This window comes from Carya illinoinensis, chromosome 5 (genome assembly GCF_018687715.1).
Source record: "Carya illinoinensis cultivar Pawnee chromosome 5, C.illinoinensisPawnee_v1, whole genome shotgun sequence".
In the NCBI taxonomy this organism is placed as follows: domain Eukaryota; kingdom Viridiplantae; phylum Streptophyta; class Magnoliopsida; order Fagales; family Juglandaceae; genus Carya; species Carya illinoinensis.
Genome location: NC_056756.1, coordinates 44,683,957 through 44,702,073, shown reverse-complemented (window position 1 = coordinate 44,702,073; position 18,117 = coordinate 44,683,957). Strand labels below are relative to the sequence as shown.

The 18,117-nt window shown below is 38.9% G+C and overlaps 1 protein-coding gene across 1 annotated transcript; it reads right to left on the bottom strand.

The window, feature by feature from the left end:
- Window positions 1-404: 404 nt before the first annotated feature.
- LOC122311887 (probable polygalacturonase At3g15720) lies at window positions 405-2,540 on the bottom strand. The gene is made up of 7 exons (XM_043126653.1): window positions 2,357-2,540; window positions 2,209-2,238; window positions 1,727-1,934; window positions 1,474-1,555; window positions 1,269-1,377; window positions 1,038-1,154; window positions 405-876 (listed from the first exon to the last, which is right to left on the bottom strand). The coding sequence occupies exons 1-7, from the start codon at window positions 2,468-2,470 to the stop codon at window positions 646-648; spliced, it is 891 nt and encodes a 296-aa protein (XP_042982587.1). The 5' UTR covers window positions 2,471-2,540; the 3' UTR covers window positions 405-645.
- Window positions 2,541-18,117: the final 15,577 nt, after the last annotated feature.

The following is an 18,117-nucleotide window of genomic DNA, read 5'->3' as shown; positions in this document are numbered from 1 at the left end:
AGGACGATGCAGGTTCCAATCATCATCTTCAAGATACATATGTTCTGAAGTTTGGTTCCAAGTGCTCATGGAAATGTCTTTGTGCAAAATGTCAAATTGATTGGATCCAGGGAATGGACTTGCCCATGATTTCTTTTGGAGATGATGATGACCTTTCCAATCAGTGTGTGTTTTGGTTGGTTTTGCATTGAATAAAAATCCAAGTGAGGGGGCTTTCCACGGTTTTCATAAAAATTTTGGAAGTGTTGAATCTATTGCCCGTGACATAGATGCAGAACCTGACCATTTTTTAACTAGATGCAGAACCTGATTCATTCATGAATATTTTCCACCCAAAATCAACGACTTCTATTCTACAAATTCTTCAATAAAAATACAAAATGAGCTTCAAAATCTCACAATTTAAGACCCAAAACTCAACGGGAACTTTTAACTAACTTTTAAAACTGATCTGATTCTCAAATTAGAACCAATTAAATTAAAGAAAAGGGATAAAGAGAAAGAGATCAGGACAAGTAATGTGCCATTTAAAAAAAAAAATGTAATGCCATTTCAATTCTCAAAAGAATCTGAACCACTACTGCCTGACAAGGAATGTCTGCATATATCGCAATGCATCATGGGGTGGCGCCACTACACAAAAAATCATGAACTAGCTACGCATGGAACAACAGGATTGCAGGCTCTGGCTGTTCCATGGACATTGTTGCAGCGGGAATAAGTCCTCTTTCCAGGAATTGATGACTGTATGTCAATGTTATCCAATAAAATGTTGGTGCATCCCATGCCCAGGCTGCAAATCAGATCAATTGCTAACTCTTCAGCAGCTGTTCCTCGCACATTTTTGAATGTCACGTCGCTCACCTTCACTGCTTTCTGCATCATCATCATTCAGTATCGTAACCAGTCCAACAGTTACAATATTTAGTAAATGTTGTTAGACCTACTTCGATATGTCCCTTTCCGATTTTCAAATTTGGACAAGAGCTTGAAAAGATTTTGTTCTATCTAAACATATATAGAATAGGATAAGTTACCTGGCTACCGGCATTCCTGCCAAAAGGGTCGTAGTTCTGGTCAATAATGATGGGATTTTGGGAATTTCGGACTCTGATATTTTCGAAACTGATCTTCCTAGCATACCCACTTCCACCCTAGGAAAGTATTAGAAAATGAAAAACAGAAAATCTTCATTGATTCATCATCATAGTAGTCAAATTATATGAATGCATGCGACGTATTATTCTTTTCATGATTTCTCTTGTTACCTTCCATGTCTTGATTCTTGCTCCATTTTGTGTTCCCGTAAAATTGCAATCTCGGACGTGCACTTCTTCTACTGTCTCGTAATTCCCATTTTTTCCAAGGCTTCCAATGCTACAAAACAATAGGATATATACATAGAAACTGGTTTTTGATAACAGGAAACCGATTTTCTTTAAGGCATGAAAGAAAAATGGGAGTTCTGCAAACCTTATTCCATGGCCTGGTCCACATGCAACACTAGATATGTTAATATACGACGAGCCTTGATTGATAGCAACGCAATCATCACCTGATCATGAAACAAAAGCTAATGCATATCAACTAAACTTTGCAGAGATTGGCTAATCTTAAGATGAATAAATGTCATCGTTGAATTTTATGGAGGCCCAACCCAACGTTGTAGAACCGTCATGATCAACTAATTAGATGAAATAAACAGGAAAAAATGCTTGATGTTTACCTGTTTGAATCACGGAATTCTTGATTTCGATATTGCGCGAGGTAGAGATGTCAATACCATCGGTGTTTGGACTTTCCTCGGGTGCAAAAATATTAAGATGAGAAATGTGGACGCCATCGCAGCTACTTATGCTTATGTGATTTCTTGGACTATTGAGATGACTTAATTCACTTAGTTGGAGACCATTGCATTTATTAAAATGAAGAGCCTGCATCATCATTCATCATCATCGTCAATGTCGATCGAGACGTTTCTGCTTGGCCTAGGGGTTATCCCAGAAAAACAATCAAAAGAAGATAATTGTACGTCTTCTAATTATTTATATTATGCTGATTACAACTTGTGCTGTTAAAATCCCATTCGAGCTAAAGATTTCCTCTTAGCCATAACTAAACTTTTGAGATCCCTAGCTATTTCTTGCTGATGCTTTCATGCGATGAAAAATAACTTTATTCCAGTTTAAATATAAAGAGTGATCTTACTGTGGGTCGATTTTTGCAGCCCCAACTTTCCTGAAGAAAACAGTGTTTGGTTCCAATGTTAGAGAGCATCCCATATGACTAATGGAGAACTGGACGGAAAGAGAAAAGAAAGATGAAACAAACAGATCAGATGACATGTTTTTACGACCTTGTTGGGGAAGCAAGATTTCCACCAAGCATAACCCTGGCCATCAATATGTCCATCCCCATTGATGACAAGGCCATCTATGTTAGAGAATTGAATCCACTTAGATTTGTCCATCCATTCCTGAGTATTTTGCGGTGCAATAATTGTCCCTTCAACCTGAAAATGGTAGCAACAGATACTGCTTAATTCTGTTCTTATATTAACGAATATAGAGTATACAAAATCATAATTGCATATATATGTAAAGAGAGAAATATATGAGTGGCAGATCGAGGGGTAAGAGTTGGTAAAACAAGTGGCCGGTATTCTTTGGTCTTATTATTCTTAAATGGATATTGAAAAATAAGAGTAATGAACCATACAGTCAGAGAGTGGGTAAGCGCTATGTAGTCGTTTTAAAAAAGAATAGGGTCTATTATTAAAAAATTAATTTATTTTTATGTAAGTCTTATATTTATTCACTTTTTTAAAATAATTGTATGGCAGTTGCACACTTACGATTGTAAATATAATTTCTCATATATTTACTAAAAAAAAAGCCTCTTTTGTGGACAATTCGAATGAGAAAATAGTTTTTGGTACCACCTACCAGTACAATAACAATGTTGGAGTTGCAAGGGCCAAGGAAAGTCACTGGTTTCAACAGGAACACCTTTCCCCTCGGTATTACCAGCGTTGGGATACCTCGAGCTCGACTTGCTTTACACACATCGCTCCAAGCTCTTAGAAAAGCCTATATATGATCGATCAGTCGTCCAAAATTAACTTAGTACTATGTCAATCTCTATATAAAAAAGTTGTAGATCAAACATACGTCATGGAGCTTGCATCCAGCATTCATGGACATGTAATGTACTGCTAATTAAAAGAGGCTGGTTTTAAGAAAAGAGATAGAAGAAGAGAAGGAGAACAGTATCTATATATCATCAATAATGCCGCCACGAGCTGGGAATTATATATATAAAAAAAAAAAAAAAACTAATGCATTTTATATATTAAAACAAAAATTCATACTTGGCTATCATCAGTTTTTCCATTGCCAAAAGCTCCATAACGAACGACATCAAAAACTTGTGTTATTGCACATGAACTAGGTGAAGCAATCGACATAAAGATCATAAGAACGATGGTGGGTACTAGACCCTGCATCTTTAGGATCGGTACTACTGTACGAGCTACTACTACTCAAGGGTTGATACAGTAGAGAGAGAGAGAGAGAGAGGTGGTCTTAGACTCTCAGTAATGGAAGGGAAGGGGGAAGGGAAGAAAAGTATAAATAGTGTGGTAGCATTACCAGCAATGGGAAGAAAGTAATAAGCAGTGGCCAAAAACTGAAAGTTTGCATCATGAATTGTGATTTTGTTCTGTTTTGGATAGAAAGCATCTAGTATATATTCAGATTTTTCATTTACTCCTATGAGTCTTTGTTAGGCATGCTCGATCAGTTTCGACCTGCATGCCTTTTGTTCACTGCATGCCTTGTCGACAAGACTCCCAGAAAAAAAGCTCACAGGTTCGAGGTATATCCTTTCAAAGTGTAATGGCATTGCAAGGATAATCAAGTTCACTGATTTTCTTTTGTTGGTTCATGACAAATACTTCTGGTAATTCGTTCTTCAGATCAACGTACGTATATTTTCATCTACCTTTACACCTTAAACTTCAAGCAGGCTAGAGAGAGAGAGGGAGAATGGCATTTACGTGATTTAACTCTTAAGTGCATTTATTATGTGTAGTCAATATTCTACATATTTTATACATGCCAGTACTACTGAATTTATCGTGGTTTTTTCAAATTTGATATTAAACTGGCTAGTTGGATGCTCATGAAATATTAATACTAAACTGTGAGGATTAATTAAAAAAGATATATATGGTACAATATTAATCTTGATAATCAAATCTTAGTGCATTCATGTTGCATATTAATTACCAAATTGATGGCAATTTAAAATGCAAAATTATAATTTTTGCAATTAAAAATTATATATGGTTTGAAAGGAAGAAGAACATGATCAAGTATATATAAACATGAGTAGCATTCATCATAATTCTTATAATTTTCTGATCATCTCATGATGCGGTATTAAATAATTGGAGACTATTTATTATATTTCACTTGTGAACCTATCATCTAATACCACGTCATGAAATGATGAAAAATAGATTATGAGTAGATTTTTTTTTTTTTTTTTGTTTTCTATAAACATGGATTAACAAGGAATCTATGCATCGTGCATTGGATGGATCGATATATATGAATTTTTTTTTTCCAAGATTGAAGGCAGATATATAGCTAGCTAACATATATATATATATATAGATCGAAGGCTAAGATGAGTAATTTCTGAATTTTCATGCATTCATTGATACTGCCTAGGGTTGGCCGGCCGGCCTTACCCTACCCAGAATTGTGTGGTGAGCAATATTGATTATACGTTTCATGGAATCTGAAGTCAAAGCCTTCATATTCCTGAATGCAATAGCTAGCTAATTCTACTTTGCCATTTATAAAAGCAAAGAACCGTTATGAGTCAATGGCTTTTGAGCATGCAATTTTAATTAATAAAATGGAAAAATACCAATCACTAAATTCAAGGCATATTAGTTTTGCATTTTCTTTGTACATTAATCATTAATCCCTTTTAATATATAGTATTAATACAAGGTCGAACATATATTAATTCTTTTGGTTATATATATATATATATATAATATTTCATATTTTTTCATTCATATGTTTTTTATATTCAAATTATAACTTCACATTCACATTCAGTTTATAAATAATAAAATTAAAAGCATAATTAATAATTTTGCTTGCAGATGATCGATCGCGCATGCAGGGTGCACCTTTGAATGAATGAATTAAATGACTGGTTTAATTACGAGAATTGCAGAGGCTAGACCTTTGAAAAAGCCATCTGCAAGCTGCAGGGTCTTAAATCACCACAGCCAACCAATGAAAACCAAGAGTAAGGATCGGCTCAAAGAAAGTGCCAATATATAAAGGCTACCCCCTACTAACGTCTCCACGGAGAAGGTCCTAAAGAAAAAGGAAATTATTTTTATAAATAAATCGGTGCTGTTGTAACACATTTAATAAAATATTTATATGATATGATTTGATTTAAAAAAAAATTCAAAATATGAATCTTATAAATCAAATATGATCATGCAAGTGATCACATAGATACTGTGTTCTACGTACCGACTCGCAAGGGAGAGTATATTATATACTGCACATGATGCATACTGTACGTCTAGGCATTGAACAATTATTAAAAATGGGGATCATAATTAGTTTAATTAATTACCTCAGCTTAAATGTCATTTTATTTTGATCAAGTTGAATTAGTAAGCACCCTGTTGAGAACCAACCATGCATCGGCGAATTGACTATAATCAGCCACAACTAAGGTAAAGTGTGGGAGGCAGGCAGCATTCATGTAGGAAGCATCAATCATGAACCAGGGATATTGGCTGCATTAGAAATGAGTTGCATGTGTATTTATTTTCACCAATATCTTAGACCTGCTGCTGCCTAATAGCTGTATCTCTTTTTGGCAAAATTTATGATCTATTTCCAAGCTGGTGTACATGTCTGATCTCCAGATCACTGCTAACAAGCATCAGTGTTATGGAGAAGTGGTATAAAGAGCGTCCTTCACATCAATTTGTAAGTAGAATGATTCTAGCACGTTAGGACATTATGTGACTCCAATTCATTCATGTAGCATGCCATATTTGAGAAATTATCGAAATCGGGGTTTAATAGGCTTATAAAAAGAATTATATTTGTAATTCAGTGTCGATTGCCAGAGTGAGATCTTGCCATTGCCAGCAAACAAGAGAATTAAGTCATTGAAGAAGCCCCTTATTATATGCCAGAAACACATTTTCACCAACCGGTGTTTGAATATAAATCGACCAAGTTTCTTCATGCGCCAAGAGGTTCTCGAGTATCCTTTGATGGGAACTGAGGTTGTCCCATTGCTATCCAAGCAGCTGGTCCTCCTCCATTAATACCAGAAAGACTTCCAGATGGGTTATTTCTGCTGCTCTTTTTTACCGAAATTAAGGTTTAGGCAATGCCAAGAACCACACTTGCAAGGGACAAAAGTGCACCTCCAGTGAAGACTCCAGGTTTCACAACATAGCAAGCGTATTCGCTATATATGCTTTTGTTGAGGGACCACCCCATGTGTGCCATCCACCCACCCCATGTGTGCCATCCACTATGTGTGCCCATGTGTTGGTGGTGTCCAATTCACATGATTGTGTTTCTCCATGTGCTTGCATGTGAAATGGACATTGAGCATCTCCACCTTGTGTCCAACGAATGTAATCTGGAGGGAGATGGGTTCAACCTCTCCTATAAATAGGAGAGGTCATATGAAGGGAAGATCATCCCATTGAGAGAGAGAAGTGTGTGTATGTGCCATTTGAGATAGAGTTGTTTTGAATATAGTGTTTCCGCTCAGTGGACGTAGGCAAATTGCCGAACCACTTAAATATTGTCTCTATCTATTTTGTGTTTATTTTCAGGGCAGCTTAAGGCACAACAATTGGTATCAGAGCCAATTAGGTTCTTTTTGTGGGGTGGAGTTTTGGTGTGGTAGTGTGGATACGTACAGTCTAAGGAGGTTCTGTCTAGGAGATTGGAAACTTTAAGTGTATCCATTGTGACCCTCCAATCTTTCCTGGGAACTGACTTAGTGAGGTACTATTCATTTCTACGGTAAAAATTCATCAGAGCTTCGGTTCGTGCTACCCAGAAAATTGCAGTTGATCGGAATCAACTTTTGATCACACAACGTTCCTCTCGTCAAGACGGATCCGTTGCCACAAACGGCATCGAAAACGAACATCGGAGGAGCCCACACGTGCCCCTAGAAGATCGGCGCGTGCATCTGCTGTATCCCACGCACCAGACGATCAAAACCGTCCGTTTTCCAGATCCACTTTGGGCTTGATCTAAGCCATTTGGAGTCCGATTTCAACGATCAAATAGTGCTTTCTGACTATTTGGATCATTCCAGACTCATCCGTACGGTTAGAATTTTGAAATTTTGTGTCTAAATTTTCTAAATTCAAATGGAAAGATCTGGAACAGATAGGGGCTCTGAAAATGCCAGTAGCTCTGGACGTCGGTCCACCGTGTCAAATGCCAAGTTTGAAGTTGAGAAGTTCGATGGAACAAGCAACTTCGGCATGTGGCAGTGTAAAGTTATGGATGTTTTGATCCAACAAGAGTTGGATATTGCGTTGGAAGGAAAGCCAGACGATATAACTGATCAGGGTTGGAAGAAGCTTAATACTCAAGCTTGTAGTACAATCCGATTATGCCTTACCAAAGAACAAAAGTATTTTGTCATGAGAGAGACAAATGCTAGGGTACTTTGGCAGAAATTGGAGGATAAGTTCATGAAGAAGAGCATTGAGAGCCGTTTGCACTTGAAGAAGAAGCTCTTCAGATTCCAATTTCGTGAAGGTATTTCAATGACTGAACATCTAAATAGTTACAACCAAATTCTTGCTGATTTGTTAAATTTAGATGTTAAAATCGAAGATGAAGATAAAGCTTTACTTTTGCTAAATTCCTTGCCTGATACATATGAGCATTTGATTACTACTCTATTGTATGGGAAGGAAAAGATTAGTTTTGAAGATGTATCTAGCTCTTTAATTAGCAATGAGTACCGGAGAAAAGATAAACAGGTACAACAAGATACATCAAGTGAAGCGCTAACAGCAAGAGGGAGACCACAGTCAAGGTATCCTGGAAAGAAGAAAGGTTTTCAATCGAAAACCCGAGCCACATCACGTGGTTCATCAGTCGGAAGAAAGCTCGCCAAAGACAAGTGTTCCTTTTGTCACAACAAAGGACACTGGAAGAAGGATTGTCCCAAGCTGAAGGGACAACATCAGAATCAACCCACCACAGCCAATGTCGTGGACAGAGATGATGATTCAGATTTTTCCTTGATAAGTTCATCATCCATTTGTCATTCCGATGAATGGATTATGGATTCCGGATGTACCTATCACATGTGTCCCAATCGGGACTGGTTTACTGACTTCAAAAAGATTGAAGGTGGAACAGTACTTATGGGCAATGACAGTGCCTGTAAGACTCAGGGAATAGGTAGCATTCGGCTAAAGCTGCACGATGGTAGCGTCAAGACTCTGACAGAAGTTCGGTACATTCCGGACTTGCAAAAGAATCTCATCTCACTGGGAGCTCTGGATTCAAAGGGATTCAGAATCACCATTGAAGACGGAACTCTCAAAGTACTAATGGGAGTTCAAGTGGCTATGAAGGGTTTGAGGCGAGGAAACTTGTACTTCTTGCAAGGAAGTACTGTTGCTGGAAGAGCTTCCACAGGCTGTGAGAAGCTAGATGAGACTGATGATGACACCTCCAGTCTGTGGCATATGCGTATGGGACACGCAGGAGAAAAAGCTTTGCAAACACTGGTGAAGCAAGGCTTACTCAAAGGTGCCAAGACTGGTAAACTGTCTTTCTGTGAGCACTGTGTATTGGGGAAGCAGAGGCGGATCAAGTTTGGAACCGCAGTACACAATACACAAGGAATACTTGACTATGTGCACTCCGATGTTTGGGGACCTACCCAAAATGCATCTTTGGGAGGTAAACATTGGTTTGTAACTTTTGTAGATGATTATTCTCGTCGTGTGTGGGTGTATACGATGAAGAATAAAGATGAAGTGCTGCAAATCTTCCTTGATTGGAAGAAAATGGTTGAGACTCAGACCGGTAGAAAGATCAAGCGGCTCAGATCTGATAATGGAGGTGAATACACTTCAGATCCCTTCATGGAAGTATGCCGGAGAGAGGGAATTGTCAGACACTTCACAGTATGAGGTACGCCGCAGCAGAATGGTGTGGCAGAACGAATGAATCGTACTTTACTAGAAAAAGTGCGATGTATGTTGCTGGATGCTGGATTCAGTAAACAATTTTGGACTGAAGCTGTGACATATGCCTGCCACCTCATCAACCGACTACCCGCATCTGCCAATGACGGGAAGACACCCACTGAAATGTGGAGAGGTACACATGCTACTGATTATAACTCTTTACACGTTTTCGGATGTCCTGCTTACTATCACGCTAAAGAGAGTAAGCTTGATCCTAGAGCCAAGAAAGCAAAATTCTTGGGGTTTAGTACTGATGTAAAAGGGTATAGACTCTGGTGCATAGAGTCTAAAAAGGTGATCATCAGTAGAGATGTTACCTTCAACGAATCTGAGATGCTTAAGTCACATAAGCATAAAGATTCCAGTGAATGCAGCCATGATAGCGAAACACCTGGTGATTCGCAAAAGGTGGAGTTTTCCACTCGAAAGGATTCAGGAGAAACAAATGGAGAGCACGGACAAGATGAGGTTGATAGTCCAGTCACAGTACCTCCAATACAACCTGAATCAATAGCAACCAACAGACCGAGAAGAGAGAAACATGTACCATCACGTTATGCAGACTATGTGACATATGCATTACCAGCTGAAGGGGGTGAGATCCCAACCACTTACAGAGAAGCCATACAGTCCAGTGAACAAGTTGAATGGACAAAGGCAATGAATGAAGAGATGCAGTCTCTTCACCAGAACCAGACTTGGGAGCTTGTGCCGCTTCCAAAGGGAAAGAAGACAATTGGCTGTAAGTGGATCTTCAATCAGAAAGATGATCAAGCTGCTAAGAATGGAGTGCGATACAAAGCTAGGTTGGTAGCCAAGGGCTACGCTCAGATAGAGGGAATTGACTACAGTGAAGTATTCTCTCCTGTTGTGAAGCATTCATCCATTCGGATATTGCTAGCTTTGGTAGCACAATATGATCTTGAGTTAGCACAGCTTGATGTAAAGACAGCTTTCTTGCATGGTGATCTGGAAGAGGAGATTTATCTGTCTCAACCAGAAGGATTCAAAGAAGCTGGCAAAGAAAACTGGGTATGCAGTCTGAAGAAGTCTCTCTATGGCTTGAAGCAGTCACCTCGGCAATGGTATAAGCGGTTTGACCGCTTTATGATGGATCTGAAATACACTCGTTGCCAATACGATCATTGTGTATATTTCAGAAAACTTGCATATGGATCTTTCATTTATTTGCTTTTATATGTAGATGATATGTTAATTGCATGTAAAAGCAAGGGGGAGATAGATCGCTTAAAAACTCAGTTAAGTCATGAGTTTGACATGAAAGATCTGGGAGAAGCTCGAAGAATACTGGGGATGGAGATCAGCAGAGATAGGGTGAAAGGTACAGTTCACCTTACTCAGAAGCAGTATCTGAAGAGAATACTGCAACGCTTCAACATCGACTCAAAGACGAAGCCGGTGAGTACTCCTATGGCCCCATATTTCAAGCTCAGTGCATTGCAGTCTCCTAAAACCGATGAAGAACGGGACTACATGAGAAATGTCCCATATGCAAGTGTTGTTGGAAGCTTAATGTATGCCATGGTGTGTACACGACCTGATATCTCCCAGGCCGTTAGCTTAATTAGCCGCTATATGCATAATCCTGGAAAGACTCATTGGCATGCGGCTAAGTGGATTCTACGGTACATTTTAGGAACCGTAGATATTGGTTTGAAGTTCGAGAAGAGTGGAGATAGTCTAGTAACTGGGTATGTTGACTCAGACTATGCAGGTGATCTTGACAAACGCCGATCGACAACTGGATATGTGTTCACTATGGCTGGAGGACCAGTTAGTTGGCGATCAACTTTGCAGTCGACAATTGCACTATCATCAACTGAGGCTGAATACATGGCTGTAACAGAAGCTGTGAAAGAAGCCATTTGGTTACAGGGATTGGTAACAGACTTGGGCTTTAAGCAGCAAGAGGTTACCGTTTACTGTGACAGTCAGAGTGCAATTCATCTGGCCAAAAATCAAGTATATCACTCTCGAACAAAGCATATAGATGTCCGTTTCCACTTCGTACGTGAGATATTGGAAGAATGGGACATTCTACTTCAGAAGATTGGCACTGAAGATAATCCAGCAGATATGTTGACAAAAGTCGTCACCGGGATCAAGTTCCAACACTGTTTGGACTTGATTAATATCTCATACTGCTGAGCACCTACGGGTGCACTAGCGCCTTAGGGCGCATTTGGTAGCGGAGATCTCTCATGGCAAGCGAACATTTCGATAAAGGGATGAAATCATTGGAAGGATACAACATGCAGTATCCTAATGTGGCACACTTGGGTGGAGGGGGTGATTGTTGAGGGACCACCCCATGTGTGCCATCCACCCACCCCATGTGTGCCATCCACTATGTGTGCCCATGTGTTGGTGGTGTCCAATTCACATGATTGTGTTTCTCCATGTGCTTGCATGTGAAATGGACATTGAGCATCTCCACCTTGTGTCCAACGAATGTAATCTGGAGGGAGATGGGTTCAACCTCTCCTATAAATAGGAGAGGTCATATGAAGGGAAGATCATCCCATTGAGAGAGAGAAGTGTGAGAAGTGTGTGTATGTGCCATTTGAGATAGAGTTGTTTTGAATATAGTGTTTCCGCTCAGTGGACGTAGGCAAATTGCCGAACCACTTAAATATTGTCTCTATCTATTTTGTGTTTATTTTCAGGGCAGCTTAAGGCACAACAGCTTTCTGTACGCCCATTTTTATAATTAAGTGCAACAGCAGCCGGCAACAGAATAATCGCCACGACAAATGTGATCCTGCTCGAGTAGGGTGTGATCAAACTCATGACTAATCAATTGAAAACTAATACGCAAAAGGATAAGAAACTAGCAACCTCAAAACTCTACTTAAAGGTATTGGTAGTTGATACAACCTCACAAGGTAGAAAAATGGGTAAAAAAAACAAAACAAAGCAAAGCAAAAGATCAGTGCAGGAGGGAAATAACTTATTCTATGAAGAGAAGAGAAGAGAAGGGGGAAATGGAGATGCTGATTACAGAAAGATACAACAATGCATGCATGCACTTCTCTGCAATAGTGTTAATAGAAATCACCTATCTCACTTATATGCTATAAAGAGGAGGAGGGACTGCTGGGTGAAAATAATTATTTGTGCCATAAATAGAAGGGGTTGAAATGCTCATCCTAAGTGCTATATTACCAACATGACTACAATCACCATAATAAGAATCTTGAAGACATGTTCAATCACAGAGGAAAAGAGATGTCACAAGCAATTATAGAGCGTTGTATGTATGGAGTGCTTGATTACATTGATTAGTATCAGCAATAACCTCAGAAGAGTGCTTGCAGCCTAAAAGGATTACAAAGCCATTTCTTTGTATTCTATCTTGAGAGATCAGTTATGAAAGGGGCACATATATAGGAGTTGAAGGGACTCTAAGCCTGCTTAAAGAAGAAGAAAATGGTTATTTGTACCATGGAACAATTTAATGGTGGTTACTTCATTAATTAATTCAAGCCTGTCAAAAAACTGGTCCTTTCTGAAGAAAGCTTACAAACTCGGATATTTGATACTCAAAAGGAAAAGATTGAAATTACAAAACTGGAATAAGAATTTAGAATCAATTAGTGTGTGAAACTTACCAGGAAAAAACAGAGAAAATCAGTAGTGCTGTGGAGGCAGAGTTAGAAGGAATAATACTTCTTTTGCAACAGGTACACCCAGTTGCAACATTTATAATTATTTTAGCTATTATAAGAGCCAGCGCTGCAGTTGATCCAAGAGCCGTAGCTGGACTCCGAGGATATACACATTGATAAAGACGATCATTAATCTGAACCTGAGAAGGCTGTAGGAATAAATAAACATTAAGATCCAATTATGTATAGTTTAAATCATGCATGCCTTTAAATGGTGAGGCCTCAAGTTCGGACAATGGACATGTTTTCCTTTAAATGGAGGCTGGTGTGGATCTAAGAAAGACAGCTTACGCAATATTTGTCAGTCTAATCACATAAAACATAAGTAAATCTGATGTTTTTCTAATTGGGAACAGCTTAAATTCAAGCTTTTGGTACTGGTAATAAAATGGCATCCCTTTTATTTCTTTCTCTATCCCTTTTCTACTTCCATTATCAATCTACTTTCTCACACGCCATATCTACAATTTTTTTTTTTTTTGTTTCTTTTAGAAACTTCGATGTATCCCAAAGATTGATGTACCAGAAAATATTAGTTTAATTACTTACACATGTTTGATGTAGATTGAAACAAGGCTCACTGTATATATGTTGAGACATATCCCTAATTAAGCATAGAGCAGAGTCATAGAACTAGTAGGGGTGGCCGGATAGATTAGATATAGATATATGGGGCTGTGCTGGAGGCGTTGTTAAGGAAATATTTGAAGAGTAAACACGTTGGAATTAAGTTTGGGATGATCATGAGGTTAATTGGGCAATTAAACGAGTCAAAAAGCAAGGCCCTTAAGACTACTGTTGAGTGTGCATGTATGTGTGTGTGTATAATTGGTATTTTTGGGTACGTTAATTCTTGTAGCTTCTGCAGCAAAACCAGTAGCAGCTGATAAGAGCCCCAAGAATCCCACCACCGTGACGACACTGCATATCACCACAAACTTTGTCTCCGTCATTTCTGATACCCTGCAGAGTGCAGATTCTAAATATTTTTGCGGCTTTCTTTGAAGAGAAGATCCGCCTAAACGTAAAGTCGGTCAACTACTGCATGTCGTTGAGCTGAGTTGTATGGAATATTATGATGTCCAAAACCATGGGGGCTGAATGATGATATAACACGATGATCGAGTGCAAAGGATCATGAACAAGAACTTGCCATATTGTAATGGTGTTTCCTTATCACTGAAATTCTTGAAAACATTGTCGTGAAAGCGCGTTCCATTTATTTTAAGGTTTATCACTTGTCTCAAAACTACTTGTTTTTAGTGAATAAGAGACTTGTAACTCGGCTGGAATATCCATGCCGACGGACCTCCCAAGAAAAAGAGACTTTGTATTTAGAAAATTTTTAATACTTCAAGGGTGCAAAGTGAGTCTTCGTCTCATTGTTACTAATATCGGGTCTAATTAATGTTGATAAATTACGATATTCATGTTGTTGGCCTTTCTCGTATAATCTACATTGTAGACACCTTCTATGTGTTGACTTTTGTTGATAAGTATATTGTTTGTTGCATGGTCATAAGTTTAATCGTGTATGTTTGATTAATTTCCTTGTCTTTATACGAGGATAGTACCATCTGGTGCCATTATTTGTATGCAATTATTGGTCTGTGGTCCCTTGCATGTCTTTTTCTTCTGCATATTTTTTTAAGAAATTTGTCATGGGTTTATTCAAATATGGTGAATGTTTTGTTGCATCATGAATCATGATCACTCATTTCAAAGGCTTATCTATAAGGCATGTTATGGTAATAAGAGGTTAAATGGCTTCAGATATTGATCCTAACAAATATCCATTAGCCATCTCAATAAGTTTTAAGACAAGAGGTTGGGTAAGAGACTTAATTAGGCTGATCACTTGCAGAAATATGATAAAAATGGTAGAGGGGACTGAAGGGAGAATATAAAAGCCATTAAAGTCTGTTATCATGTGATTTTTCGTTAATGGAAAAAATCTCCTAGTCTTGAATGAGAGATAAACACATTAAGTGAGTAGAAATGCTTTCAAAGTAGCTTACCTTTTGATGTGGAAATTGTCAAAATACTCAGAAAACCCAAGATAAACTAAGAGCCCTTTCTGGAAAATGATTCTGTGTAAATTGATTTCCCTTCATGTCGTTCATTCCATCTATACACAAAGGTACGTGCCATACACGGTGTCTAACTGATTCCTAAAAATCAGCATCTATACATGGTAACATAATCTATATAACTAATAGCTAATAATAATCTATACAGCATCTAAAATTGTATACGGTAACATCCCCCCTCAAATTGATGCTGGTAAGTCAACTAGCAACAATTTGCCAACAAAAAATTGATGCCGTTGTCGAGTCATAGCTTTGGTGAAGACATCAGCGACTTGGAGATCAGAAGAGATGTGAGGAAGAGATATCACTCAACTTTCCAAGGTGTCTCGAATAGAATGACAATCAACTTCAATGTGCTTGGTGCGTTCATGGAAAACGGGATTGGTGGCAATCTGAATAGCACTAGTGTTATCAGCATGAAGAGGGGTAAAAGTAGTCTGCGGAAACCCAAGCTCCTCAAGAAGACCGCATAGTCATACAATTTCAGAACAAGCAGTAGACATAGCAAGATACTCTGCCTCAATAGAGGATTTAGACACACGATCTTGTTTCTGCATCTCCAAGAAATTAAGGCATCACCTAAAAATATACACCAACTTGTAGTAGATCGACGTGTATCTGGACACCCAGCCCAATCAGCATCACTATAAGCAACAAGTTGAAGTGAGGAGCCGGTAGGAAAGAATAACCCACGAGTAGGTGAACCTCAAGGATAGCGGATGATGCGTCGAACAACAGCAAGATGGAGATGCCGAGGAGCAGACATAAACTGACTAACCTGATGAACAGCATAGGAGATATCAGGTCGAGTAGTGATCAAGTAGATAAGACTCCCAACCAGGCGCCGATAGAGAGTAGGATCATTCAGAAGGTCCCCTTCATCTTTCCTGTATTTGACATTGACCTCCATAGGAGTATCAACAGAAGAAGTGTCCTCCAAACCAGCCAAAGTGATAAGATCTTGAATATACTTATGCTGGTTCACGAAAATACCAATGGCCTGATGATGAACTTCCAATCCTAAAAAATATGTGAGCTGGCCAAGATCTTTCATATGTAAAGTTGCATGTAACAGCTTCTGAAGCTTAGTAATCAAACCACAGTCAGTGTCAGTAATGATAATATCATCCACATAAACCAAGAGAATGACTATACCCGACGCAGACGCGTGAAAGAAGAGAGAAGGATCATACTGACTTTGTGTAAAACTGAATGAAAGAATTGTACTGCGACACTTCTCAAACCAAGCCCGGGGCACCTGCTTGAGCCCATATAGAGAACGTCGTAGCTTACATACATCATGAGAAGAAGAAGTAGTCATACCAGAGGGGAGCTTCATGTAAATCTCCTCTTGGAGATCACCATGAAGAAATGCATTATTCACATTCATCTGATGCAGTTGCCACGACTGTGAAACGGCAATAGCTAAGATGGTTTGAACCGTGGTCATTTTGGCAACAGGAGCAAATGTTTCCTCATAATCAACCCCGTATTCCTGCTTGTTACCCAGAGCTACAAGACGAGCTTTGTACCGGTCCAAAGAGCCATCAGAGCGAAGTTGTACAGAGAAAACTCATTTACTCCCAATAGGTTTGACTGTAGGAGGACAAGGAACAATATCCCAAGTGTGATTCTTCTCAAGTGCTTAAAGTTCTATTTGCATTGCATTTTGCCAACACTCGTGTTCCATGGCCTGTTTGTAGCAAGAAAAAATGGAAATAGATGATAAAGTAGCGACAAGAGAGACAGGAGAATAGAAACCATACCAATCAAGGGGTCGAGAAGTACGAGTAGACCGACGAAGAGTGGTGGAAGTAGGAGCAGCAACAGGAGCAGGAGCGGGATCAGGCGTCGGGTCATGATCGGGAGGTGGCACTGAGGAAGTGGAACTAGACTCATGTCTACTACGTCTTCCATACACAAAACCAGGTTTAAACCTTTCCACAATTGTCGGGGAATCAGAAAAATTAGGCAAAAGAGATAAAGATGCAGATGGCGACTCAAAATGAGATGGAAAGAAATATTGATTTTCAAAGAAAACCACATTCCTAGAAACCCGTATACGACGAGCATGAGGATCATAACAAACATAACCCTTTTGAGGGATAGCATAACCAAGAAAGGAACACTTAACAGATTGAGCAGTAAGTTTATGTCATTCATGAGCAGGGAGATGCACAAAACAAACGCAACCAAAGGTACGAAGATCAGAATATAAAGGACAATGACCAAACAACTTAAAGAAATGAGAAACATGATTTAGCGTAGGAGATGGTAAGCGATTGATCAAATGAACTGAAGTAGAAAGCGCCTGACACCAAAACCGAGAAGGAACAAATGATTCAAGTAAAAGGGTTCTTACCACATCAAGGAGATGACGATTTTTCCTCTTAGCAACACCGTTTTGTTGCGGTGTTGAAGGACAAGAACGCTGCGAGATGATACCTTTGCTTTGAAGAAAGGTTTGAAACTCATTAGACATGTATTTATCTCCAGAATCAGATCGCAAGATCTTGATGCTGGCAGAGAATTGAGTCTCAAGAAGGGCAAGGAAGCGCTGAAAGACTGAAAAAACTTCTGCCTTAGCCCGTAGGAAGTAAACCCATGTAAAACGACTAAAATCATCAATAAAAGTAACAAAGTACTTATAATGCGCATGAGAAACAACGGGTGCAATCCCCCAAACATCACTATGAATAATATCGAAACATTGTGAGGCACGAGATGCATGAGAAGGAAAAGGTAGAACTTTACTTTTGCCAAGTTTGCATGTTGTACAATCAAAAGAAAGATCAAGAGAAGAACATGCTTTATTGCCCAATAAACCATAATTAAATAAAGTACGTAAAACATCTGAATTTGAGTGGCCTAGACGTCTATGCCACATCTTATTTTCAAGACTAACAGCATTACATGCAAAGGAAAGTAAAGGAAAACTAGGGATAGATGGGGAAGGAGAAACATCGAGAGGAAAGAGTCGTCCCACTTTAGGCCCCTTCGCGATCATCTTCCAGGACACTTGATCCTGCACAACACA